Raw genomic sequence first — 27,539 nt, 5'->3', positions numbered from 1 at the left:
AGAAATAAAAAATTAAACACTAATAACAAGTTAAACAATTATAATAATATAATTAAAAAATATGAAAATATAACTGTATCATCTTGCACTCACCACACTGTGTTTAAAAAAATTACAATATGAAATTAAACCATTTTAAAAAATCGCTATTATTTTTGGTTGTGAGCGATTTGGAACACTTCCGGTCCTCCAGCCAATCAGAGCGCGAAGGACGGGAGCGAGCGGCGTTTTATAAAACTGAAAGGCGGGGGTTGTTGTTCTCTCTAGTGTTCCATTGCTTAAGCGCGTGCACGTAGAGCGGGAGCGCGCCAGATAGAGAATAGAGAACGGCTCTGTGTTGAGTTGCGCGCTAATCTGAAGTAGAGAAGCGCGACATTATAACGCTTTATAACCGCATTTCACTTCTTTCACACACAGGTAGAAGGCGTTTCCTCTTCTTCTTCCTCAGGTGGGAGATCTAGCGAAAACGTTTTGGATCACATTCTTGTGGAGTTTTTTTTTTATTATTTAGATAAAAGTTGCGCAGGCGAAGAGAAGCAGCATGTCGGCCTCGGCGGCGAAAGTGAGCAGGAAGGAGCAGAACTCGAATCATGACGGAGCGGACGAGACCTCGGGTAAAGACAGACATGGCGGCCTCCTACGGCTAACCACCGCCATTTTCACCACTCTCTCTTCATCACTGCGTGGCTGTTTAGCGCCGTTTAATCCCCAAACCGATATTATAAGTCTTGTTTTTATTAATTATTTAATTATTTTTTTTAAAAGCTCCGACTTTAAAGGTTTAGCTAGTAACGCTAACTTCAGCCGGAGATGGTGAAGACTGCAGCGGTGACCCGCGGCCATGTTCGCCGCTCATTGTGCCACGCATGTTCGCTGCACGCTGATTTACCCAGTTCTTTAGTATTTCCTGCGCTTTAAACGCGCTGTTTGGTCCGGGATGGTTTATATTAAATGATCTGCAACTAACGGGACTGTTATTTTGTTGCGCGTATGGCTGAAATGTCACTAAAAGCATTAATGCGCTCCGAGTTAGCATGGTAGCTACCATGCTAGTTAGCTCGGTGTCGCGTTTATTGTGTCTCCCCGCCATCACGGCTAACTCTCCGCGTGGTTAGCTAACTACAGCTGCACAAACTAACTGCTGAATATGAAGGATTTGGTGTTATTTATTAAACAAATAATTACTGATGGCTAGCACTTTGTTGTTGTTATTTTGAAAGTGTTCCAAATGTAGTATTGTGTGTATATATATTTTTTCTTTAGCTTGCTAGCGACTAGCGTTAGCCATTTCCAGGCCTTGTTCATTCAAACCACGCGGCCCAGCATCTCAGTTAACCGGAAACGGTGGATAGAGCGGGTATTGAGGACTTTTAAAATTAAATTTATCTGTAAACTAAACGGACTTGTTCGCATTGAATATCATTTTTTTTACTGGCATTAGCTTTAGCTAAAGTTCCGGGTTTATTCAGCATCTCCCTGCGTGTTTACGTGTAGTAGTGAAGTCAGCTGTGTTTACGCGCCACATTCATCTGTTCCTTTTATTAATTTGATAGTCATGTAGTCCTTTCTTGATGATAAATAACAATAATGTATAACATTTCACTACTACGTTTCATTGTAACTAACAACTAGGTTAATGTTTCTGGAAACGTATCAAAATTTACACAGTTTTAGGAAAAATATTGAATATGTTCGAGAGATGTGTGGATATAGATCTATATGTAATAGAAATATTCTTTATGGGTGTAATTGTGCATAAAGTGTTTTGGTTGTAGAACAGGATTTAGCGTAGTTTGTGTAATGCTGTCTTATTCTTGCACTATTTATTTTATGCTTTTCCTTTTCTAAGGGACTTTAAAAAATCTAGTGACAAGTCTTGTACAGTTTATCACATCACACACCTCTATCTTATTTTGTATCGAGTGGTGACATTTTGGATCTTTTACTGACTTTTGTTTTTTGTCGTCTTGTAGAAAAAGAACAGCAGGAGGCTATTGAACACATCGATGAAGTACAGAATGAAATCGACAGGTAATATAACCTGCTACACTTCAGGCCTTGCGTAACTTATTTTTTCTGTTAAGTGAAGTAGGAAAGATGACCGGTTTTCTTCCTTTTGTCTTGGACAGATTGAACGAACAAGCAAGCGAGGAAATCCTAAAAGTAGAGCAGAAGTACAATAAGCTACGCCAGCCGTTTTTCCAGAAGCGATCAGAACTCATAGCCAAAATACCAAACTTCTGGGTCACAACATTTGTCAACCATCCACAAGGTGAGAACTGACTCGAGTGCACATTAATGCACTGCATAGTTTAATATTCTGAATCTGATCTCCTTGGGTATTCATTAGTGTGCGGTTTTCTGAAGAGCTGTCGATTGATCAGATGCATCGTGATTCTCGGTGAAACAAGTTCCTGCGTCAAACTGTGAAATGATCGAAATGTGGCACAAGCTTATTCATGAACTGTACCAATCCTTTCTGACACTTTACTTTTTTGTTGTTTTTTTTCCCCCTAGTGTTTACTTTTATGAGCCATATATAATGCTACTTTATGTGGTGAAAGTTTGACTTTATTTATTTATTTATTTATTTATTTATTTAAAACCTGACTTCAGTTGGTTAGGCGACTAGTAAAATTTGCACTCTTTCAACACACCGTTGTGGATTTTCATTTGAATATGTAAATTTGAACATTGTGACTGCTCAAATGGAAATATGTTAAGCCTTGGTGTCTTTCATGATGTGGAAGAACTGTTTGTTTATTTTTCAACCAACAGTTTTGGTGGCTCAGTAAACAAGGTGTCTACAAATGTTTATGTAGGTGTACAAGAGGACACAATACAGGCAAAGCAGTTAGTTCAAAAGTGGTGCTGGGATTTTATAGTTGTCTTTAACAATTAACTTCAAGAAATAAATTATCCCAAGTTCAACAAAACAAATTTTAAGGGGGTTTATGTAAATTTTTATAGGAAGAATAAATTCTTTGGGCTTGTTAAATGTGCGTTTTGTAAATCAAACGTGACTCCTCAGTAAGATATTGACAAATAATTCTTCTCTTCACAATGTGTATCCCAAATGCATATTAAATTGTATAAGTTGAATATTTTATTTATTTATTTATTTTCCTATTTAGAAATCATAAGACGGAGAATATTAGAGAATCCATTAGTTATTGTGATAAACTTCAGAACAAGCTATATGTTTTCAAGTCAGTGAGTATTTACGTTGGAGAATCCTGATGTAGGGCATTAGAAATAAAATCGAGGTTTGTTCTTGAAGTCAAATTGTACAAGATTCTAGAAAATTCCAAGATGTGCTGATTTGTGCTTTGTATTGCTATTGATGGTTTCTGCATGTGCTACAGTTTCAGCTCTGCTTGGTGAGGAGGACGAAGAAGCCCTTCATTACCTGACCAGGGTGGAGGTCACAGAGTTTGAGGACATCAAATCAGGTTACAGAATAGATTTTGTAAGTAGCTGTTCCTTTTCTGCTTTCCGCTGTATTAAAAACAAGCTTGCTTTGGGACACGGAATACGAATTTGCCTTTTTTTCTCTCTCTCACATCAGTACTTTGATGAAAATCCCTACTTTGAAAACAAAGTCCTGTCGAAAGAGTTCCACTTGAACGAAAGCGGTGACCCGTCTTCAAAGTCCACCGAGATTAAATGGAAGGCTGGAAAGGTCAGTGTTTACACATCCTCAGTGCAATCCTTTTCAGTGTTAATTTGGCTATGGCAGTCATGGGCAGGTGTTTCAGTGTTAACCTTGAGCTTCCATAAAGAAACTTGAAGTACATGTTTTCATTAGTGTTCTGTGTAAATACTGGCCACTGGGTGTGCTGTTTTGAGAAGGGTGCTTGGATCACTCAGATTAGTTTGTGAAGATATTCAATGTTAGATTTTAGTGTTGGTGCAGTGTAAATGCATCAGTTTTTATTTTCTAAAAACCGAATGCTTTTTCAGGACTTGACCAAGAGGGCGGGGCAGACACAGAACAAGGCTGGCAAGAAGAGGCAACATGAGGAGCCCGAGAGCTTCTTCACCTGGTTCACCGATCACTCAGATGCTGGGGCTGATGAACTCGGCGAAGTGATCAAGGATGACATCTGGCCTAATCCTCTGCAGTATTACCTGGTACAATTTCCACTGATTTGATCATTGCAACATAAAAATAACCATATTTATTAACAGGACTCAAAATGAACCAGTGAAAAGACTGTCCAGTCTTAATGGATGTGATTTTAGTGCATGTGTTTACAATGTGGAAACTTGCCGAGATTACATCTCACTTCAACAGAACTGAGGGGTTTTTTGTTGTGTTTATTTTTTGGGCCCTTTTTTTTGCCACTGAACAGCTGCTCTATAGTGAAAGTGGATGATGCCACCAGATGGCGCTGTGGTTTAAATCTTGCAGAAAGGCTGTTCTGCTGAACACCAGCTTGTTGTGGCTGTGATTTGAAAGCAAAATACATACATCAGACTTTTTTTTTTTTTTTTTTTTTTGCTCAGTTCTTTGATGCACACAAGGATACTGAACCCATAAATAAGTGCTTGCAAATGATTATGCTTGTTGGTTTAGTTAGCTTGTTATAGTTTAGGAAATTACGTGCAAATATGTTTAATTATTAGAAAAGTGTATTACCACTGTGTATGGTCACTGATTGATTCAATGAATCAATCAGTTTCATTTCTATCCACTATGGCAGTTGGAGCTTTCACCAGGTTTGGATTTCAACCAGTGCTGGAGTACGCACTGCAGCCGTAGTATACGATCTGAACTATCTCCCAAGTGCTGCCTGCTTGTAGGAATATACTGCAAAATATAGTGTAAATATTTAGTGATTCTAGCTAGAAACCACGACTGACTGCACACAAATGCACGTCTAGTTTAAATAAAAAACTGGTCACTGTAAAGGTAATTCTGGACATTGTGTTTGATACTGTGCCTCTGCAGTCTAGTGTAAAATGGGACTTCAAAAGGCAGGTTTGTTGAAGCCTAATAAATTTATCATAGTTTAATTTAATAGAAATAAAGATGTAATAAATAATGGTTTTTTTAAACAAAATCTCCTGTGCCCTAATCTGCATCTCGGATAACCCAGGTTTGAAATCCTATGGGACAGAGGGGGTGTTCTCAAACTTTTTGCAGCCAAAGATCCTTTTAACTGGTAAAAAAAAAAAAAAACATGTAAAATACATTTAAATGTCAGCTTCATCATTTAAACAGTTATATTCTGGCTGTTTATTGGAGGCATAGTAGGGTTTTTTATTTTTTGCTTTTTAATAAAAGCATTCCGCTGACTTATTCAATTTATTTATTTTCCCTTTTCCTTCCCTTTACAGGTCCCAGACATGGATGATGAGGAAGGTGAGGGTGAGGATGAGGATGACGATGAGGAGGAGGAAGGGTTGGAAGATATTGATGAGGAAGGGGATGAAGATGATGGTGAGGAGGAGGATGAGGAAGATGAGGGAGAGGATGGAGAGGTGAGGTGTACTACTCAAAGCTTGTGCTGTGCTATAGGATGGAACAGTGTAGTACAGTGTATTATATAATATATAGTAATAGAAGTAATAATAGTAACGAGCTCATGTTTGGTCTGTTTTTTCTCTGTGCAGGATGATGGTGAGGATGATTAAAGCCCACATGGACATATTCTGATATTCCAGCCCCTTCTGTACCAGTTATTTCAATTTAAAGTCATCCTCTGGCCTGAGGGAGCAAAAATGCATTTTTTTTTTTGTTTGTTTTTTTTTGTTTTGTTTTGTTTTTTTATTTTTGTGCTCCGTCTTCTGTTCTGAAGCCTCTCCTGTCCTTCCCATGTCTAATCAGAGTTAATTCCCTGGACATTTCCTACCTGCGTTCGGAAAACTAGTGGCATCTCTTTGCTGAAGCCTCTCGCATCGTCCATCTCCAAAGACACGTACGAGTTATTAACGACCTGCACGTCATCCTCTGTAGACTAAACTGAAGTAAATAGCAATTTATATATAAGTACATAAATGCATTTTTTTTTTTTCCTGTGAATGGTTGTGATTTATGAAATAATAAGCCATGGTGCAGTGATGAGCTAATCATAGCGTACATAACTAGCCACTCATTTTATTTTTCTTCCTCCTGTTCCTTTCTGTATAATAATGCGGGGCTTCTGCTCCAGAGTCAACAGTTTTTTCCTAATGTGATTATTGGACAAAAGGAAAGCACCAGCTTGTTCATCACCTCTTTTACACATTATGGGGTGGATATGAGATGATCAGGGTAATGACAGTTGTTATCGTAGGCAGATTAAACCGGGGGTCGGGTGGGGTGAATGGGTCAGCGACACATCAACATTTTTGGGTTTTGTGTTGATATGAATTTTCATTGTAATGTTTTACAGACACCCATGAGGTTTGAAATTTACATTTTTAATAAAAATAAAACACACACAAAAAACATCTTTCTTGTAATTTTGAGCTTAGACATAATTATAGGACTATTTAAATGAGTCATAATAAAACTTGTAGAATCTGGTGAGGAAATTCACATCTGGGTCTTTTTTATCGACTTCTTCTTCTACATGGAGTTTCAGGAGTAAATGTTCTTCAGACCCAACAGGAAGCTTTTTGATAAGAGTTGAATTTTCTGTACTCTACCCTTAGGTGATTGATTCCCCAACTTGTAACTCCAAGTGGCAGCAATCAGCCATACAAACTGTTTGCTTTTTTTCTCAGGATGTTTTAACTACTTAAGGGTATTATGGGTATTATAACTGCTCATAGCCAAGATAGTGATCATTTTGTGTATATTAAGTAGTATTCAATTAGGTGTGAAAGGTCAGATTTCTTAACTTTGATGTGGTACTCACTTTAGTTTAATACTAGCGACTACTATCAAATATTTTGGCTCTGAAGCAGCTGAATTTTTTTTCCTGACTGTCCTGAGTTTGGATTGAGTTAGATTAACAAAATTCTAAACGTCAAATAAAGGTCTGCGTTAATATGTGCAAGTGCTTTTTGGTTTCTCGGGTGCAGTTACAGAATTTAACCAGTACACTTTTGCTGTTTAACCTAAATTTTTCAAAGCCATTGAAACCTTGATCATCAAAGGACAAATCTGTTTATTCCCTCAACAAAGAACCAAGTACACGCTTCACACTCTATGATATTGAGATATTTATTTATATAGGTATGCATGCACAATAGGTTAAGAAACTATTAAAACCCCTTCTATTCACATTTGTATTTTTAGCTTAACTTAAAATGAACTCCATTTCCTCTTTTTTTTTTGCCTCCAGTCTACACACAGTGACCCATAATGTCAAAGTGAAGCAAGTTCTCTTTATTATTATTTATTTTTGCTAATAGAAATCAAACATTGATATTTCTCAAGTATTCACGTCCTTTAATCAGTACTTTGGCAGCAATGACCGCTTCGGGTCTTCTTGGGTAAGTCTCTACAAGCTTTGCATGCCTGCATTCTACTTATCAGATCCTCTCACGCTCATTCAGAATGTATGAAGAGCATCTGTGAACTGCTATCTTTGGGTCGTTCCACAGATGATCTATTGGGTTCAGGTCTGGGCTTTTAGCTAGGACATTCAGAGACTTGTCCTAAAGACACTGCAGTGATGATTTGTTTTTCTTCCATTGTAGGTTTCAGGTGCTTGTCATGCTGAAAGGTGAACCTCTGCCCTGGTCTGAGCTCATGTTCTCTCTGGAGCAGGGTGTTCTTCTACAGGGACCTGTCTGTAGGCTGCTTTCTTTCTTCCATTAGATTTCAACCTCCAAATTCAAACCAGTGTCCTTGTCCTTTCTGCTGATAAACAGCCCTGTAGTGTGATGCTGCCAGCAGCATGCTTCACCGTGGCAGGATCAGCAGTATCTGGTTTTTGCCATCACTGAGATCATGTGTGCCTTTCTAAATCAAATGTCCAGTCAATTGAATTTGCCACAAACTCAAACCAAACAGGATGCACCTCAGCTCGGTTAAACTGATAAATCACATTAAACACCAGTTTAAAAAAAAAAAAAATTCTCTTAAAGTACATGCTGAGTGACGATGAAGCTCGTGCGTGCGTCACCAGGAGCAACCGATCCGACGGGCGCTCTCTCGCGCGAGAGAAACAGAGCTGGCCGTTGATTGGTTAGGCGTTGGGAGGCGTGTGTGTGTGTACATATTATTTATTATGAGACGCGGTTCATCTTCAGCTCATTCTGCACGACGTCGGAAACGGTGTCTCTCGTGAGTATTAAACGCTTACAGAGTTGTGTGTATGTTGATTTTGTTAAGATGCAGTGTCGTTTGGTAATGAATGAGCCTGTATAAACTTTATAAAGCGCTCAACTATGAATCACAAAATTGATAATAGGTCATTTATTCCTGATAAAGTTGTGTCTTTCACATGAATGAAACACGACCCTGAGATAGACAGCTGTGTTTGTTTATCTATGATGAGGTCTCAGCTTCGTTTCAGCTCCCATAGGCTGGTGAAGTTCTTCTGCGTTATTTTGGAGCAGATAGAAAATGCTAGCAACCTAAAGTACAAGTTCCCAACTCTGGTCCTGTCCATTTTAGCGTTTTCAAATGCAACTCTAATAGAACTGATTTAAATAAGCGCTAATTAACATCCCCTCATGAGCTCAAGTGTGTATCAGAGCAAAGAAAACTCTACAATGCGGAGCTTCAGGACCAGAACTGGAAACCTTCTGTGACGTACAGTGAATATAAAAAGTCTACACATCCCTGTTAAGATGGCAGGTTTTCTAAAAAAAAAAAAAAAAAAAATGGAATCACGAGAAATCATGTCAGAACCTTTTCTAATTTTATTGTGAAATTTTAACCCGTTAATTAAAGTGACACCTCCAGGGGCGGGGGTTCGATTCCTGAACGCTGCCCTGTGTGTGCGGAGTTTGCATGTTCTCCCCGTGCTGCGGGGGTTTCCTCCGGGTACTCCGGTTTCCTCCCCCAGTCCAAAGACATGCATGGTAGGCTGATTGGCGTGTCTAAAGTGTCCGTAGTGTGTGAATGTGTATGTGATTGTGCCCTGCGATGGACTGGCACCCTGTCCAGGGTGTACGCCACCTTGTTCCTGATGCTTCCTGGGTTGGGCTCCAGGTTCCCCAGGACCCTGTAGGATAAGCGGTATAGAAGATGGAAGGATTGAAACATTTACAATAACCTGGAGGCATTAGTGTGCACACCCCTAAACTAATACTTAGTTGAAGTACCTTTGGATTTTATCACAGCATTCAATCTTTATAAGAGTCAATCGGTTTGGCAGAGCTTGACTTAACAATAGTTACCAGTTTTCCTTGCAAAAGCATTCTAACTCAAATTGGCTGGGCATCTCCTCTCGGGGTTTCTTCTGGGTACTCCAGTTTCCTCCTCCAGTCCAAAGATATGCGTTGTAGGCTGCTTAGCATCTCTAAATTGTCTGTGGCTCATCCTGAGCCAAGCTATTGAGGCTTCTGGAACAGCTGTAGAACCAAAATTTGTTGTGTGACATGTGGCCATCGTAATTAAATCAAGTTAAAAAAAAAAAAAAACACTGATGGTTTTGCAATGCCAATACTTAGAGGTAATCGTTGTAGTGGACCACTTGAGATGGAATTATTTACTTCTGATTCCGATTTACTAAAACCTGATAGATCCATGTGGATCTAAGAGTGGGGTGGGCCTGTGTGGGGTTTTATACGTCCAGTGTGTCAGTCCTCATATACCATTTAATGCTTTATAAACAAGTAGTGACAGTTGATTAAAGTGGATCCTGTGTAAGGAGGTGAGAATTACAGTGATGTGCTCATGTATCATTGTCCTGGTTAATGTTCTCACTATCTGAAGACCAGTAAGGAGACCATTACAGTAATCCCTGCAGCTGGATGGAAATGAAGCCCTGAGTACGCTTGTTTAAACTGAACTCTGAACTCGGCTTTAGGTTTAAGATATAAACTAAAACAAATCAAAGCTCCATTTTGGTATCACTGTATTGTTACTTAGTAAAGTTAAGATCTGAGTCTATTTGAACTTTTTAGCTTTTACACTTGAATTGTGATTTTGAGATTTGAGTTAAAATCACCTTTTAACTAACTTTTCCTTTAGCCAAAGAGAAACATCTGCTTTGTCTTTAGTGGGATATTTTCCACACAGAGTCATTAATATGCTTCATGCATTACACAATAAATGTAAAATGTGACATTATGAATTCATGCTAACTTAAACTGTGCGATTGTTTGCACATCCTGTCACGCTACCGTATAAAACACATAGAGCAGTTTATCAGTGTGAATGTGACATCACATTAAGTACTTGCTTATTTCAGCAAATACTTCTAATGTTAAATAAGCAATAATCCAGTGTGTGTTGCTGTTACAGTAAAATACTGTGAATAATATAGTAAAAATATTACTCTACTGGTCCGGGTGCATTAAGATAAAATAAATCTTAATTAAGAAAAATAATATAAATATTTCACCTGGTTAGACTGGTAGCACAAAAGTAATGGCACGAGCTTGCAGATGCAAGTGATGCAAAATTCTGTAAATAGTGAATTAAAAAGATACACAAAATACATTGTAAATACAGCATGTACATTCTTTTTTTTTTAAGTTAAAAAAAATATATGATTCTGTGGGTGTGTGGTGTGTTTCAGCTGCTGTGAGTCAGCGTGAAGCCGAGCGTGAGATGTAGACTCTTCACCTTTCCACAATGCACATGAGCAATCTGCTGAACTGCTGGAGTGAGTAACACATTTCTATGTTTCACGTCCTTTATTCTCACCATCTTTTATTCCCTGGGCTGTTTCTGTGTGTTTTAGCTATCGGTATGTAAGAAGGGTTTTTCAGGTTGAGGACCACTTAACCAGGAAAACAAAAAATGCGAACCGCATAACTCCGCGAATCATGGGGAAACCACCAGATACCTCAAAACAAAAAGTACCTGCAGTTTTAAAAGTAGTGTACAAATGGACCTATACTTGACACTCACCTCACTTCACAAATATCATGTTGGTTACTCATCAGCGTTATCGCTGTCGTAACTGTGTTGCTTTCGAGACATCAGGGAAGGAATATGTGCTTCTAAAGTGAAAAGCTTAGTCTCATATTGGGTTCCAGCTTGAGCTGGTTCTTTTTTTTTTTCTTTTCACATTCACACTGAGTTGTAGGTGTATTTTCATATACAGGAAGTAAATCGTTCACAGGATCATGCTCAGCCTCAGGTCTTGCCGTCATCTCTCTTGAAGTTCACCTTCCATTCCCTGCACCTCGCTTGTTTCCGGGGGCTCATTTGACTTTTTAATTGTTTCCTGCCTTAAGCCACTGAGCCATAATTGTTAGGTCTAATCATGCCATGAACTCCACTATTCAGCCTGCACTGTGGCCTACAAACATGGCCAACACAGAATATAATTTCCAGAACACTCACACATTGCCACGTTCACTCTCATGTTCATTTTGGTCACGCACACCTGCATCCAATTCACAGCACGATCACAGCCACGGTATAAATGGACTTTCATTTCACCCACTGTTTGCAAAGTACACGTGCCGTTCCTTGTGTTTGTGACGATACCAAGCCTGTTTATCTCTCTGCTCAAATTTCTGTTCTTGACCCTGTTTTGCCTGGTGTTAAGTGATATTGTCTTGCCTCTGATATTCTGTTTCTTGGTCGCTCGACCATTGCCCGTTTTCTGGATCTGATTATTGCCCAAGTTTTGGTTTTGTCTACCCCGATCTCAATAAACTCCTCTACCTGCGTTTACATCTGTCTATCCGTTCCATCACATGACAGTAATGTTTCCAGATTGTTGTTTTATTCTTGACTTATAGAACTTAAAGACTGCTGCTGTTAGAGCTACGAGTAACTTACCACTGAAACATACCACTGTGTGTTTATTATGTTGATTATAAAAATAAAATAATAAATAATATAAATAAAATCACTTCATGCTTTAAAAGATGAACTGAAGAGGTATGGCCTTTGTGTTTCACTTCTGGTGAAATAAGTGTGGGGTCTGTGTCTGTCAGTCTTAGTGAAGGAGGTGTGGCTTCTTTATTTGTCTAGTGATGGAGGTGTGGCTTCTTTATTTGTCTAGTGATGGAGGTGTGGCTTCTTTATTTGTCTAGTGAAGGAGGTGTGGCTTCTGTATTTGTCATAGTGAAGGAGGTGTGGCTTCTGTATTTGTTTTAGTGAAGGAGGTGCGGCTTCTGTGTCTGTCAATCATAGTGAAGTAGGTATGCCCGCAGTATTTGTCAGTCTCAGTGATTGCTAAATTAGTTTGTTTGGGATTTGTCCTCAGGTGATCCAATAAAACACAGACTGGCAATGAATAAATGTCATGGGTAAAGGTGATGTCTTCATTTTATTTAAAATGTTCCTCAGTGAATTGTGCCTTGTGATGGACTATCACCCTGTCCAGGGTGTACCCCGCCTTGTGCCCGATGCTCCCTGGGACAGGCTCCAGGTTCCCCATGACCCTGAAAAGGAGTAAGTGGTAGAAGATGGATGGATGGATGGATGGATGTTCCTCAGTGAGACAGGAAATGAAACACAGCTCTGTAGGGTTTTTTTTTTTAGCACTCCTGTAACACAGTGTTTTTTGATAGTCTCAGTCTGAAGATCTGTCTCTTTGCTTTGTAGATGAGATCACAGGGATATCTGATGTGGGCGTGTCCCCTGAGCCCGGCAGCCCCACCCTCCTCAGTGAATGTGCAGATGCGTACTGCCAGGCCGAGCACCAGAGCCGCCTCCATACCTGTGTCTGCAAATTGCACTTCTGGGAGGATTTCAGCACCGAGCTCATAGGGAGTGGCTTCTTCTCTAAAGTCTACAAGGTACAAATACCACTTTACCATTTTATAATCTGTAACATGTTTTTCTTTTCTAATTAAACATCATTGTGACTGTGTGAGGGCAGACGGTGGCTTAGTGGTTGGTACGTTCGCATCACACCTCCAGGGTCGGGAGTTCGATTCCTGCCTCTGCCCTGTGTGTGCGGAGTTTGCATGTTCTCCCCGTGCTGCGGGGGTTTCGTTAAGATAAAAGTAGGTAATACATGATTATGGTTCATTTTTAAACATTTTTAATCTGAAAGATTTATACACAGAATAAAGAGCACGTTTTAGACTGTGATCGTTATTATAGTTAATAGATATGATTTCTTTGTGCTGGTGTTTTGGAACTTTTCCCTTTTTCATATAGTGTTACGTCAGAAATCCATCATTATAATCAATAATATAAAGGAGACAGATCAGCTGGTTATTGTGTTTTATTATTTGACCAGTTTGTGAGTTCTGAGTGAAGACGGTGTCCCCGATGTTTAATCCTGGAAACAGCATGTTTATGAAGATAATAACGCTCTTCAGTCGCCTCAGTGTGTGATTTCACTACACCGACGGCTCGATGATGTCATGCAGTGGTATAACACAAACAGAACGTACAACTACACACGCTCATTTATTCACACAAATATCACTTATTTCATCTCGTTTCATTCCAGCAAAACCTCAGACACTCTGATTGACTTCAGTAAGTCTACAGTAAACATCACGGCGCCGTTATTACGGCCGAATCAGTATGCCATCACGTCTGTCGCACTAACGTGGATTTGAATTTTGCCGATCTGAATTTGTCGGCGTTATTTGTTACATGTTATGAAGTGAAATCAAATTGAATTTAAATGGAATTTGTATGTTAGGCTCACCGAATTCAACCTGAAATGATTATTATTATTATTATTATTTTATGAAATGTACAATAAGATGCCATTTTTGGTTGAGTAAGGGCCAGTGTTTATGTTCTCGGAAAGCTGCAGTGATTTACACAGTAAATGTCATTTCTACATTCGAGGAAATACAGGAAAGTTCAGTACTGTTAGCTTCACATAATTTGTAAAGTGAGCAAGGAGTCTCAGTGTTAAGGTTTACTTTGTGATGAAATTACAGACATTAATATCAACTAAACTAGACTACAGTCCAGTGTTAGAGGAAAATTATTATTATTTTTTGAAATTACAGTATTACAGTTTTCCTAGCTGGATTATCCGAACTTGGATGTTATTTTTCTCAGAGCCAGTCTTCACCCAGACTAAAGCTTATTAATACTCAGGTGATGAATTCTTCTTTATGGACTCTTAGTACTCGGAGCTCAGATATCATACAGTGGAGGAAGACACTCAGTGCGTCTCATACACACTTTATTTTATCAGAGTTTTTGCTGTTGAACAGGTGACGGATAACACCACGATGAAAGTGATGGTGGTGAAGGTTTATAAGAACGACGTGGATCAGGACGGCATCATGAGAGAGATCAGCCTCCTGCAGAAACTCTCACACCCCAATGTGGTAAGGTGAGTCAACATGCAAATGTCTTCAGTTATCCGGGTTTTTTTTATTTGTAGTTGCAAAGTTTTGTTATTCCTTAATTAATGCACTTAACTATGTACCTTAACCTAGCTTTCACTTGCTAATGAATTCATGATTTCTGAATTCATACCTGATCATCAGAATCTGCTCGCCTGATTGTGGGTGTTGAGAACTGTCTCAACATTTAGCACACTGTGACCTCTGACCTTGGATTGGGATTTCAGTTTGAACCCAAATGCAATAGTTCAGGCAAAATTAAAATGTTCACAGTGTCCCTTTACACCAAATACTGTAGCAGATCTCGGACCAGCTGAGACGTGTTTGGTGCATGGGGTTTTACCTTATAGCACCAGTCCTAAACGGGGGGAAAAAAAAAAACTTTAATCACCAGAAAGTGAATATCAAGCTTTGGTTTAACTCCTCTGTGTTTACACTGTCATGCACATTATTTGCATGATATATACATTTTTTCAATGTTGCATGACTGTGAGGAATAAAACTGTTTTGTATAATTTCTGAAGGTATCTGGGGATTTGTGTCAGAGAGGATAAACTGTACCCGATCCTCGAGGTGAGTTTTATTTATTTATAATCTAAAAATGTACACACAATAATATATTCTCCATAATATACAATAGTCTGGAAGCTCTTTAGAAATTATGTTCATGCTACAGTGTGTAACATACGGGATTTAGAGGGAAGGTTAGGAACCATGGGCAAACTATTTATTTTAAACTAAGACAGTCCAGGGTCATACAGAAAAGGCACATCAACAGCCATAGGCTTGTTGGCTTGTGGGCATGGGGGCTTAGTGGTTAGCACATTTGTCTCGCACCTCCAGGGTGGGGGTTCGATTCCCGCCTCTGCCCTGTGTATATGTTCTTGCTGTGCTTCGGGGGTTTCCTCTGGGTATTCTGGTTTCCTCCCCCAGTCCAAAGAAATGCGCTGTATCTCTAAATTGTCTGTAGTGTATGAATGGGCGTGTGTGTGAGTGTGTGCGCGATTGTGCCCTGTGATGGGTCGACACCCTGTCCAGGTTGTCTCCTGCCTTGTGCCCCGAGTTCCCTTGGGATAAGCTCCAGGTTCCCCACGTCCCTGTGTAGGATAAGCAGTATAGAGAATGGATGGATGGATGGGTTCAGGCAGAAGTCAGAGCACAGGAAATACACAGAATATCAAACCTGTTTAATTAAGACAGACAGGACACATGCACGCTACATTTAAGGAGGACACTTTAAATTATTTTTAATAATTAGAAGTGTAATTGTGTTAAGGTGTCTATGTTTAGAACTACATAACACGCCACATAACAAAAAAATTACATCTGTAGATGTGAAAACTTCAATAAGTGAATAAATAATTAATTAAAATTGCAGCTATTAGGTGATCCTCCTGCTCTGGTTTCTCTGTCAAGATTTGCGTGTGTGCGTGTGTGTGTGTGTGTATACTCAGTATGTAAGCGGAGGCTGTCTGGAAGAGTTCTTGGCGAGGAGTGACATCACACTGTGTTGGAGAGAGAAGGTGGAACTGGCCTGTGACATCTGCAGAGGAATGACCTACCTCCACTCCAGAAACATCTACCATAGAGACCTGAACTCCAAGGTCAGAGCGCAGAGACGCTGCAGACACACACACACACACACACACACACACACACACACACACACTCTCACACTCACACAGACACGCACACAACCGTATGTCCACACTAGCAGGTGAAAAGTCACTCCTGTTGCTTGTGAGTGTATTAGTACTGTCCAACATTCTTGTTTAGTGCAGATGAGAAACAGTAGAAGCTGTTTATATATATATATATATATATATATATATATATATATATATAGCTTCTAAAGCTAAGTAGATGAACACAAATGAAATAATGTACTAATCAGTATGAAAATTGGTTGTCTGGGTTCCATGCTTCATGCTAGGCTTTGCACTCGCTTTGTTGACATAGCAAAGCACAGCAAACGAATTGTCCTACTTACGTAGTACGTACACTGACCAGAGGCACTAATGATCTCTGCTACTTCCTTCCGAACTTTTTTTTTTTCTTTGTAAGGATAAAATGAAACTGTGAAGTTTTTCCTTCTATTTTTCCACATTGAATAATCTCTAATTTGTGTGTATAACCAGATAACTTGTGCATGTAAACAGTATTATGTTGTGTCCCTGTACACGTACATGGCATTTTTTAGCTCTAAAGTTCAGAAACTGGTGGTTTGGAGACCCATTTTAAATGCTGTTGTGTAGACAGGTTTTACTGTCTCTGGTTGCCAGGATGCAGCGACCAGTATTGCACACGTCTGTTTATGAGAGACACGGAAATGTGCAGTCCATTATAATGCTAATGCAGGGCTCCTGTACAAAACATTTCACCACCCATAAAGTCAGGAACATTACTTGTTTAATTCACATGAAACATGTTTATAAAGCCGTTTTGGATCATAAACTGCTTCCAAAAAAAAAAAAAAAATGCCACCGGACAGGAAAAAGGCTCAGAAATGAATGACATTTTTATGCTAATTTAAATAAAAATCAAGATAAGAATACACAATTCCGCTGACAATCCTCACCCTCTGTTCATCCAATAAAGTAAGGAATAAAACACCACAGGGCATACTGTTACAGTGCAATAATAATCAGACCAAATAGTTGATTATTTTCCTATAACAGCACATATCCTTGTTCTGAAAGACAGGGTCCAGTTTCTCTCTTGTGCCTTTGTCCAGGAGGGAACAAGTTTCCTGAATCAGTGTAGCAACCTTTGGAGTATAAGAGTGATAAGGCCTTGGGCTCCTATAAATTTGGACAGAGCTGGATTTTGTACCCCTGTGACAAGGTCGTCAGGACCCATTGATCTGATGTAGTCACTAGGCAAGATATTTGGCTCTGAAACAACCCACTGGCAGCCTCACATTTACTAGTGGGCTTTTTGGTGTTTTCATGATGTAGGGGCACTGTTTAGGGGGTGCAGGGATGCAGGGCCTTCTTGCATGCTGCAGGCAGTATGGACTGTTCCAGCCACACCTGATGCCATGCGTTAACCAAACTGGCAGAGAATATCCCAAACTCTTGAGCCATATGCCCTGCTGCTAGAAGTAATGCCTTCCTTGACTCCAGGGTAGAGGCCGTTCTGCAGTTTGGAGGAGCGTCTCCAGCAGAGATTTTCCATCTGTAAAATCATCAGAGTTGGCCATGTGTGTCAAATGTGGGGTGAGTTCATAAGCCCTTTCTAGCCAGTTGTCAGTACATCTATATTCAATATTGGGAAATTTGGTCCCTGAAGATATATGATGATTCATCTGGTGAAACCGAGAGTGATGCAGTGGAAGGGTCCACGGTGTCTGTGAGCTGCTGGATACTGAACTGGGTCACTTACTCACTTACTACATGCTGCCAGAACCAATGACAAGAAAAAAATTTCTGGCTGAAAACGTTTTCCAGGTGCAGCGACAGACATGCCATTCTCATGTGTCTCGCTCAAGCACTACTCGTGCAGTTTGGACTTTGGATCTTTGGCTGGTGGGCACGGGGGCTTAGTGGTTAACACCTTAGCACTTAGTGATTAGCACCTCCAGATGGGGTGTTCGATTCCCACGTCCGCCCTGTGTGCGTCGAGTTTGTATGTTCTCCCCATGCTTCAGAGGTTTCCTCTGGGTACTCTGGTTTCCTCCCCCAGTCCAAAGACATGTGTTGTAGGCTGATTGGCATCTCTAAATTGTCCGTAGTGTATAAATGGGTGTGTGAGTGTGTGTGATTGTGCCCTGCATGAGCTCATCCAGGGTGTCCCCCACCTTGTGCCCCAAGTCCCCTAGGATACGATCCAGGCTCCCTGTGACCCTGTGTATGATAAGCGGTACAGAAAGTGGATTGATGGATAGATGGAATATCTTGGGCTATGACAGAGTTTTGTGATGTATCTTGGGCTTTTTGTCTATGTGTATCTGCCAGTGTCAAGCCATTGGTTTTATGATTTGCGGCTTGGATGTGGGTGACCTCAGAATTTGAGGTCTAGGCTTGCTAGTCACTGTCGGTGAGTTGGAATCGGCATAGTCTCATATTTGGTGCAGGGGCGGCGTCCAAGCCAAGGGTTGTTTGACATTGAGGCATTGTCTACAAGGCTGAAGGTCATCCTCTGGCTCTAGGAGGTTCAGGCACTGGTTTGTACTATCATAGATCCATGCTAGGTCAGGCAAAAATCTGCTTGGATCAATAACCACGAGTCCACAGGCCAAATGCAGCATATGTGCTGTGTCTGGTCTGGCGTAGCTGATGCTGTTTGGAGATGGACGGAGTACTTTCTGGTCTGTTGTTGCTTTTAGCTCCAGTTGTCAGTGGGAAAAGGAGTTAAGGACAACTCCAAACTCATTAGCTGTGGTTCACGAATGGTCCACTCTGTGGCTTTTTAGTCGGAGGGAAGAACATGGCTCAGAGCGAGAGCTGGTGTGAGCCATAAGCAAGTAAACTAGAGCCTAGCTACCTTGGACACCACAAAGTGTAAGCCAACATGCTAAGCCAGCAGTAGCAATTCTAGCTAGCAGTCCACAGCCAATGCTCAGATAGAAAAAGGACTGGGTACGGTCACCACTATGGAAGGAAAGGCAGAAGAGAAACTGAAGATAAAAACAGAGTCTTTATCACAGCTTTGGGGGACAGAAATCTGTAGAATGAAAACAATAATGTATTAGAATGCGTGTATTAATATAATCCTGTGATTTGTAGCTATACTGCTGTGAGATGTCTGACGAATCAGAATCCAGAATTCAACAGCACTGTGTTGCGAGACAAGATAAGTGACCCAAACATGCCAGGTCCATCCTGTTCATCAGCTTGCTCATTGTTGTTCCAGGTTCAGATTTCACCATGGTGCTGGACAACAGATCTGCACGGAGATGCGTCAGTGTGTATTTTATTATTTAAACACGCAGGATGGATTCTGTTTCTGTCCCTGTTAGAAGCAGAAACAAGCTGCTTTCCTTGAGATGCATAGAGGTTGCACAATAAACTGGGTCTCTAAGTTTCCATTAGTTTTCCACTGGATCTACAAGGCTAAAATGTGAGGAAGCAAACTTCACACACTGAACAGGGGAACACTGTGGCTCAGTTGTTCTTGTGAAGCTCCGAGTTGTATATTATTGTCTGTGAGTTTGGACAGGATGGGTCAGAGACAAAACCCTTGACAGGGAGAAGTCGTGTCTGTCTGTCTATCTGCCGCTCTAACATGTTGGTGGTGAAAGTTTTCCGTATCAGATGAATAACTGACCACTGGAGTGAGTTCAGGATGATCACCGAATGAGGAAGGAAACACATCACTTCCCTCTGGTGGTGATTCAGAGCTATTGCACATAACAGCATAATGACATACAGTTAGACAAAGAGATACATAATATATCTGTCTGTCTGTCCATCTGTCTAGTTCATCATAAAGATGTAATATTGCACAGCGCAGAACATGACACTGCTGTTTCTATCCTGTCTGTCTGTCACTGTGTGAAATCTGAACTCGTGTTTGCAGAACTGTCTGATCCGAGTGACCGCACAGGGCAGAGAGGCGGTGGTGACAGATTTCGGTCTTGCCCGGGAGGTGGTGGAGCTTCCTGTTAACAGTCCTGACAGGAAGATGTCCTTGGTGGGTTCTGCGTTCTGGATGGCCCCTGAGATGCTGAGAGGGGAACCGTATGACCGCAAGGTTTACACACTTTACAATTTAATCAGCTTTACTGTGTGTGAGTGTGTGTGTGTGTGTGTACCTATGATGCTTGTCATTGACAGATTTGTCTCAGTGGGAAAATGAGAATTAAATTGAGACAGAAATCCCACTCCTGTGACTAATGTAAGCTAGTTAAAAAGCTATCTATGTGCTTACATGTAAGAATACAGTACAATAGAGCACAGTAGAAAACACAGCTGAAAGAACTGAATTCTGATTGGCCTACAGTGGATGACTGACAGATCAGACAGATCCTGAACAGACTGTTATACTGATGATACTGTAGTAGTGTAATTCTTAAAAATCTAACCACTGAAGCATTTTTTCTTTCTTTCTTTCTTTCTTTCTTTGCTGATGTCTTTGTTTGTTTGTTTTTCTTTCTCTAAAATTCTTGAATCTCTTTTTTGTTTCTTTGTTCCTTGTTTCGTTCTTCTTTTTTTCCTTTCCACAATAAAGGTGTAATATAATGGACACTTGATCCTGAAGTGTTTTCCATTTCAAACAGTTTTTCCTATAACTTATTGATATACGTCAAATTTAACTGAAGTGATATCCCATGTATCTTTTAATGAAAGTGAGCTGTTCTCACTGTCCTTCCTGTCGATGTATAGTGGTATCTGTTTCATGATGCTGGGATTAAAAGTGAGATGCACTCAGTGTCATACCAACCCTTTGTCTGACCAATCACAGGTGGATGTTTTCTCCTTTGGGATCATGTTGTGTGAGATTCTGGCTAGAATTCCCGCTGACCCAGAAGTTCTGCCTAGAACGCAGGTAAAAAGCCAGCACACACTCAAACACACTCCCGTACGTGCACACACACACAAATATAGTGTACATCTGTGTGTCCCCCCCCCCCCAGGATTATGGTCTGGATGTGGAGGCATTCAGTGAGCTGGTACAGGGATGTCCACAGAAAGTTCTGGAGCTCTCAGCCGACTGCTGTCAGGTGAGCAGGAGAGACGGCACAGAGAGAGATGGACAGTCAGACGGTACGGAGAGATGCTATGGAGAGGTGATACAGAGAAACAGCATGGAGAGATGTTACAGAGAAATGGTACAGGGAAAATGTACACAGAGATGGTACAGAGAGATAAAACAGAGAGACAGTACAGAGAGATGATACAGAGAGACAGTACAGAGAGATAAAACAAAAGACAGTACAGAGAGATAAAACAGAGGACAGTACAGAGAGATAAAACAGAGGACAGTACAGAGAGATAAAACAGAGAGACAGTACAGAAAGAGTACAGAGAGATGATGCAGAGAGACAGTACAGAGAGATAAAACAAAAGACAGTACAGAGAGATAAAACAGAGGACAGTACAGAGAGATAAAACAAAAGACAGTACAGAGAGATAAAACAAAAGACAGTACAGAGAGATAAAACAGAGGACAGTTCAGGGAGACAGTACAGCCACGTGGTACAATGAGATGGCACTGAGATGGCAAAGTGAGACGATACGTTGAGATGATACGTTGAGATGGTATGGTGACACCAGCATATCTCTAGGGACGCATCTCCATGTCAACATCTTGTGATTTCCCTGGACAGCATTCAAATCACACCATCTGACAACCTTGGAGTAACTCTGGACAGTCATCCTTCTCGCCTCACGTCACTAACCTGACTCGGCCGTGTAGATTTCTCCTTTACCACATCAGCAGGAATCTGTTCTTTCCTGTCTACAAGGGCTACTCAGGTGCTTGTTCAGTAACGTCGTCTTGAGACTGGACTACTATAACTTACTCCTCGCAGGTCCAATCCTTGTAGCTGGTCCAGATTGTAGCTGCAAGACTTGTTTTCAACGCCCCCAAGTTCTCTCATTCTACTCCATTGCTGCGTTACCTCCACTGGCTTACTGTAGCTGCTGTATCAGATTTGGAACACACATTCTTAAGTTTCTCATAAATGGACCACCTACTTTAAGGCATTTAACACACCATGGTCTCTAGTTTGGCTTGACTGGACTACAAGCAGACATGCATGAAGACTCTTGTCTGTCCTGGCAATGTGTTTACATTCTTCTTCAGCAGCCTATGGGCTTATTGGTGCTAGTCAAAATGAGCATAATGCCAATGGGCCAACAAAAAGAAGCATCTTAGAAGTTTTAGGTTTTAGAGATAAACAGTTTTATGTAGAGAGTACGGCAAAAACACTCGAGGCAACATATTGAAACTTTATGGAAATATAAACGTCTGCTGTATTGATTTAGTTGATTTAGTTCCATGCTAAACCAATAAATTATTCTTTACATTCAGATGGATGCATATCGCCGGCCGTCCTTCTCTGACCTACTGGAAAAGCTAGAGGACGTTGCGGAAAATTTGCAGCCTCCAGACTGTCCTCTGACATCAGGATGACCTCTGAACCCAGGCTTACAGACATTACAGACCCACAGAGATGGACAGGACCAGGCTTTCTGTGATGGATGTTGACTCTGTGAGTGAGTGTCTGCTTCAGCCTTTACGCCTCACTTTATTTTTGAGGACTTGTGTGTTTCAGGAACTGGACCGAATTTCAAAAAGGACCTGCTACTATACACCATTCCTCATACAGGCTAATCAGGGTTTACTGCAGGAGGCAGGAATTAAAGTGGCAGTGAACCATATTTTATGTTCATTAGGGGATTGTTTTGATTGTGTAGGTGGGCATATCCATGAGTAGTTCACCTGTTTTGTATGATTTGGAAACACTAAATTGGGTTTCCAAATAAGCATTATTGAGATCGATCTCCAGACCAAAAGTAAAGATCGTTAACTATTTACCTCAGCTGAAAAGTGGTGGCTTGGCGGTTAAAGCTCTGGGTTACTAATTGGAAGGTCGGGGGTTCAAGCCCTAGCACTGCCCAGCTGCCACTGTTGGGCCTTTGAGAGTTAAACCTTAACCCTCTCTGCTCCAGGGGCGCTGTGTACCATGGCTGTGTATCATGGCTGACCCTGCGCACTGACCCCAGTTTCCTAACATGCTGCGGTATGCGAAGAAAAGAATTTCACTGTGCATATGTGATCAATAAAAACTCATTGTCATTATCTCTTTAAGGAAAAGGACTGAAGTTTGCAGCTCTGCTCCAAACTGTGGTGGAGCTTATTTCAGGACCAGAAAAATCCTGAAATGAAGAAACTAGTGAGATCCGTTAACTGCATAACGACATCAGTTTTTTCGCATATTCTAAAGTGAATATGATCATTATGATCATTCTCTAAAGATTTAGATAAAGATAATGTTGTAGTTTGAACCATGTCCACGAGGGGCAGTGTTTTATTTGTCCAGGCCAATTGTTAAAATAATGGCTGGAAACACAAGGCACTCAGTGATGAAATGGCAAATAAACAATTTCCTCCCTAAAGATAAAGGGTTAGCTTAGCAATTTAACTGTCAGTAAGTGTTTATCTTCTAGACTAGACTAGACGGTGAGTATATTTTGGCATTAGGTCATAGTGTGTTGAGACATGGATTCCCAATGACGTGTTTCACTGTGATTACCACCAGGAGGTGCCAGAATCTACAACACACACACACACACACACACACACACACACACACACACACACACACATCCAGTCCCAACACAGCATTTAGAGCTGTGGATGAATTGAAGTCCCACTTTGCAGCATTGTATTTCTCTCATTACAAATTTTGAATATTTCATCATGAGCTCAGTCAGGAAATTTCGGTTTTCCATGTTTTACTCCTGTCTCGTGTTTTCAAGTTCAGGGTCACTGATTCATTCGATTGTCAGCTAAGTAATATTGCTGTAAATCTCCTTCTCCAGCCAGTGGCCATCTTTCACTTTCCCAATCATTTACACATCACCCCCTTTTTGTTGCAACTACTGTTTCCATGGTAACGAAGACGTTTTCTTGCTCTGAATGCTGTTATTTCGCTGTTTACCTTCTGCAATGTTCCGGTGAAAATTGTGTTGTTTTTTTTAATGTTTACCAAATGTGGAACAAAAACCGTAACCCAGAATGATTTCAGTAACAACCATGATTAAAAGAAAATTACTGTTAGGACAACGTTCTATTACATAAGGTGCAAACATTCGCTGATGCTCAAGAAGGCAACACGATACATTAAAAGCCAGGGGGGTGTAAACTTTTAATCAGGATGATCGGTGTAAATTGTTATTATTTTGTTTAAAGATCTTATTTTTTACATTTAGTACTGCCTTTCAGAAGCTATGTAAGATATACATGTTTTTTACATGGGGGTGTAAACTTTTGAACAGGATGAACGGTGTAAATTATTATTTTGTCTTCTGGGAAACATGTAAATATCCTATGTAGCATCGGAAGAGAAGTACTAAATGAAAAAACAAGATCTTTTAAGCAAAATAATAACAATTTACACCGATCATCCTGTTTAAAAGTTTACACCCCCCTGGCTCTTAATGTATCGTGTTGCCTGCTTGAGCATCAGTGAATGTTTGCACCTTTTGTAATAGTCGTGTAAGAGTCTCTCAGTCGTCCTCAGTGTGAAAAGATGGATCTCAACATCATACAGCTGCTGCTGGAAAGGGGTCAAATATGCAGAAGATGCTGGAAAAGCAAAGAATGTGCAGGACCTGGAGGATTTCTCTGAAGAACAGTGGGCAGTTTAACTCCTCAGGACAAACAATGGACCCTCACAAAACATAAAAACAGCCATTGATCATCCAGATAATGACACACAGGATTAAGAATAAATTGTATATAAACTTTTGAATGGGGTAATTTGTGTAAATTCAGTTATTGTGTCTTGTGGACTATATGTAAACATCTGATTATGTGACATTTTGCAGATTCTGCAAGGCGTGTGTAAACTTCTAACCTCAACTGTACAGGTGTAATCACTAAGAGAGAAAAGAAGACGACTGAAGAGGTTAACTTTAAATGTTAGTCAGGACAGAACTTCACTAATCTGTCTGTTTCTAATTTACACACACACACACACACATTTAATGCTAAAATGGTAGCTATAAATTTAACTACATGAGCATCATAGCTTCAGTCCAAAACTATAGAAGCAAACATGTCTTGGCTGATTGATTACATGTGGAGTAAAGGGACCGTGTGGAGGTTTGATTTCCCTTCGCACACGTCTTTAACAAACACAGCCGAAACAACAGGATGTTATTTCTGAAATCAAAATATTTAATAGGTACATATCAAGTATAATACCATGTATAAAATTTGGGATCACAATATGAAGCCATGTTGCTGCTGAGGCAGGTTGTGCGTCATCAGGTAAGTGTTTGCCACATCAACAGAGCTGCTGATGAACTAAACGAGAGATTAAACACTAGAAAAAAATAACGGCATGATCAGCATTTATGAGAATAACACATCAACTGTTTTTTTTATATTGTTTAAAAGTTTTCTCTTTCTTCAGTACGTGCTGTGAAACAGAACAGACACAGAAGGCAGAAAAGCTAAGCAGCGGAACGGGAACTAGAGCTAGGACCAGAGAGAACTGAAGTGAGAGAGAGAGAAACTCACACACACACAAAAAGGAATTTACTAGCATCACCTACTATTGCAGGGGGGTCATTTAAAAATATTTTTCCCAAGGGGATAAGAAAGAAAAAAAAAGGAAGAGGTTTGCAAATCACAGTTAGCTGCAGAGACAGTATAGCAGTTCATGAAGCATTAATCAGTTAACTCATTCAAATAAAAAGAAAAATCACATGCTCTCTCCCTCCACAAACAGGACAGACACTTGAGGAGCAAACATATGAGTGAGAACAAGAGAAACGGGCTCAAATCCTGGTTTTGCAGTGTCAGGTGTCTCTATGACAACAGGCGCATAGCGTAAGTTACGTTTGATCAGCCAGTCGTAAACGTTTTCCTTTTTTTTATTATTATTATTATTACAAAACATAAGTTCTCCAGCATCTGCTAAACTAACCAGCTACATAAATGCAGGACTGCGATAACGCTAGTAAAATAAGTGCTGCTGTTTCATAGCTAATGCTCGGCTATTAGGCTACCACACTATTATATAGTATAATTAAAACCGGTATTTTATGCGAAACACTTCGCTGAATCGAAAAAGTAAAAATGAATTTATTTTTAAAAAAAGGCAAGTGGTGATGTCACAAGATTGAGTCTGCAACTGGCTGATCGGATTTAAGTTAAGCTCTGCCCTCGATGACCCAGTGATGCCTGTCACTGTGGACCTGTGACTACAGGTTTAAACGCTATTTCACTATAATGCTGACTTTTGCTTTGTGTGTGACTTAAAAAGTCTTGCTGGAAAACAGACCGACAGAATTACAGAAGTCCAGGGAGGCTATGCATTAATCATTAAAGAAAACAAAATATCACGATCTTAACATAACAAAAGTTAAATAATAATTAAAAAAACCCACGTTTATTTCAATTAAAAAATAATATTATTGTACGAATCACAATTCTATAATCAATTTGTAAATGTGTACTTTTTGTGTATGATTTGCTTATAGAATATTTAGCCTTTAGCCCCGCCCCCTTTATCTCCCTGGTGCGTTCCTATTGGCTCTCTTTCTCAATAACTTTAGAGCTGTAAACTTTAAAGTTGTCTAAATTTTATGTATGTGGATAGATTGTGACTCTTAATTGAAATGTGAATGTAATTAAAGTGTGTAATATAAAATGGAAATAAAGACACGTAAATGTGAAATTGCAATTAGTTTTCTAATGAATTTTCAATTATTATTATTTTTTTTTACAGTACATTTCACAAGTAATAAAATAACTCCATACAAATGCATATTTTAAAATGACAATCATGAATGATTAAAAACGATTACGTTAAAGATCTCAAATGCGATGGGTAACGTAACTAGCTGTTAGCTTTAGATGTCCTGTTTCAACCAGCTTGCATTAAGAAACCTTAACATTTATTTATTAAGGTGAAATGATGGACAGAAAAGTAACAAAAAATAATAATATTGCGTAACCTCTCTGGACTTGTGTGAATAAGAACAGTTAGTGGTTTTATGATGTTGACATAAACAGGGCATTCGAATGGCTCATAATCCCAAAGTGGTGCCTTTTAATTCAGTTTGTCTTCATGTCCTAGAACTATTCTAACACTACTATAATACTTCTGAACTGAATGTAGCACAATCTCACTAATCGGTCAATTACAGACCTGCCAACCCAGAAGAGAAATAATGTGTAATCCTAATGGGTAAAATCTCAATACATGTTCAGTATCGTCTTTTCACAAATCACCTGTCTACGGTAGTAACTGGAGTACATATAGGGTTTTTACGGTAAACATCAGGTGCGTGTGGGGGGAAAAGCTGCCGTCTGTTTTAGTCAAGATGTAGACAATAGAAAAGTTTACATGCACACTTTCTTTCTTCCTATTGTAGGAAAACTTAGTTACAAACAACAATAACGGTAATGACACTTGGCAGTACAGCGAGACAGCAACGTCTAATGTTTGCTTCGTCAATCTTACAAGAAAGTCATAGTGTTGGATTAATTAGCTTGGGTGTTTGTTTCTATTAATA

General features: G+C 39.9%; 2 protein-coding genes across 4 annotated transcripts; both read left to right on the top strand.

Moving 5' to 3' along the window:
* The first annotated feature begins 262 nt into the window (after positions 1-262).
* setb (SET nuclear proto-oncogene b) lies at positions 263-6,985 on the top strand. 2 transcript variants are annotated; one of them, XM_017493630.3, is made up of 9 exons: positions 263-417; positions 512-614; positions 1,974-2,031; positions 2,130-2,272; positions 3,366-3,469; positions 3,569-3,682; positions 3,964-4,134; positions 5,344-5,487; positions 5,620-6,985. In XM_017493630.3, exons 2-9 carry the CDS (start codon positions 542-544, stop codon positions 5,638-5,640), a joined length of 828 nt encoding a protein of 275 aa, XP_017349119.1. In that variant the 5' UTR covers positions 263-417; positions 512-541; the 3' UTR covers positions 5,641-6,985. The 2 variants fall into 2 exon arrangements, with proteins under 2 accessions (XP_017349119.1, XP_017349118.1); XM_017493629.3 differs by having other exon boundaries at positions 266-614.
* A 660-nt stretch (positions 6,986-7,645) lies between these two features.
* On the top strand, positions 7,646-25,582 carry zgc:113162 (PKc_LIMK_like_unk domain-containing protein). Of its 2 annotated transcripts, XM_017493624.3 has the most exons (10): positions 7,649-8,224; positions 10,632-10,718; positions 12,620-12,813; positions 14,206-14,327; positions 14,865-14,913; positions 15,795-15,944; positions 19,861-20,034; positions 20,746-20,829; positions 20,918-21,004; positions 22,318-25,582. In XM_017493624.3, exons 2-10 carry the CDS (start codon positions 10,688-10,690, stop codon positions 22,417-22,419), a joined length of 993 nt encoding a protein of 330 aa, XP_017349113.1. In that variant the 5' UTR covers positions 7,649-8,224; positions 10,632-10,687; the 3' UTR covers positions 22,420-25,582. The 2 variants fall into 2 exon arrangements, with proteins under 2 accessions (XP_017349114.1, XP_017349113.1); XM_017493625.3 differs by lacking the exon at positions 20,918-21,004 and having other exon boundaries at positions 7,646-8,224.
* The last annotated feature ends 1,957 nt before the right edge of the window (positions 25,583-27,539 follow it).

The sequence above is a fragment of the Ictalurus punctatus genome, chromosome 18, assembly GCF_001660625.3.
Source record: "Ictalurus punctatus breed USDA103 chromosome 18, Coco_2.0, whole genome shotgun sequence".
Lineage (NCBI taxonomy): Eukaryota > Metazoa > Chordata > Actinopteri > Siluriformes > Ictaluridae > Ictalurus > Ictalurus punctatus.
The sequence above is the reverse complement of the archived record's forward strand: the minus strand, read 5'-3'. Positions and strand labels throughout refer to the sequence as shown.

Excerpts from the sequence above, each read along its gene's own strand:
- setb (XM_017493630.3), top strand. The coding sequence starts at position 542 with ATGTCGGCCTCGGCGGCGAAAGTGAGCAGGAAGGAGCAGAACTCGAAT. Across the intron at positions 615-1,973 it reads CGGAGCGGACGAGACCTCGG|AAAAAGAACAGCAGGAGGCT; the intron begins GTAAAGACAGAC and ends GTCGTCTTGTAG. Across the intron at positions 2,273-3,365 it reads ATTTGTCAACCATCCACAAG|TTTCAGCTCTGCTTGGTGAG; the intron begins GTGAGAACTGAC and ends CATGTGCTACAG.
- zgc:113162 (XM_017493624.3), top strand. The coding sequence starts at position 10,688 with ATGCACATGAGCAATCTGCTGAACTGCTGGA. Across the intron at positions 15,945-19,860 it reads ATAGAGACCTGAACTCCAAG|AACTGTCTGATCCGAGTGAC; the intron begins GTCAGAGCGCAG and ends TCGTGTTTGCAG. Across the intron at positions 20,035-20,745 it reads GGGAACCGTATGACCGCAAG|GTGGATGTTTTCTCCTTTGG; the intron begins GTTTACACACTT and ends GACCAATCACAG.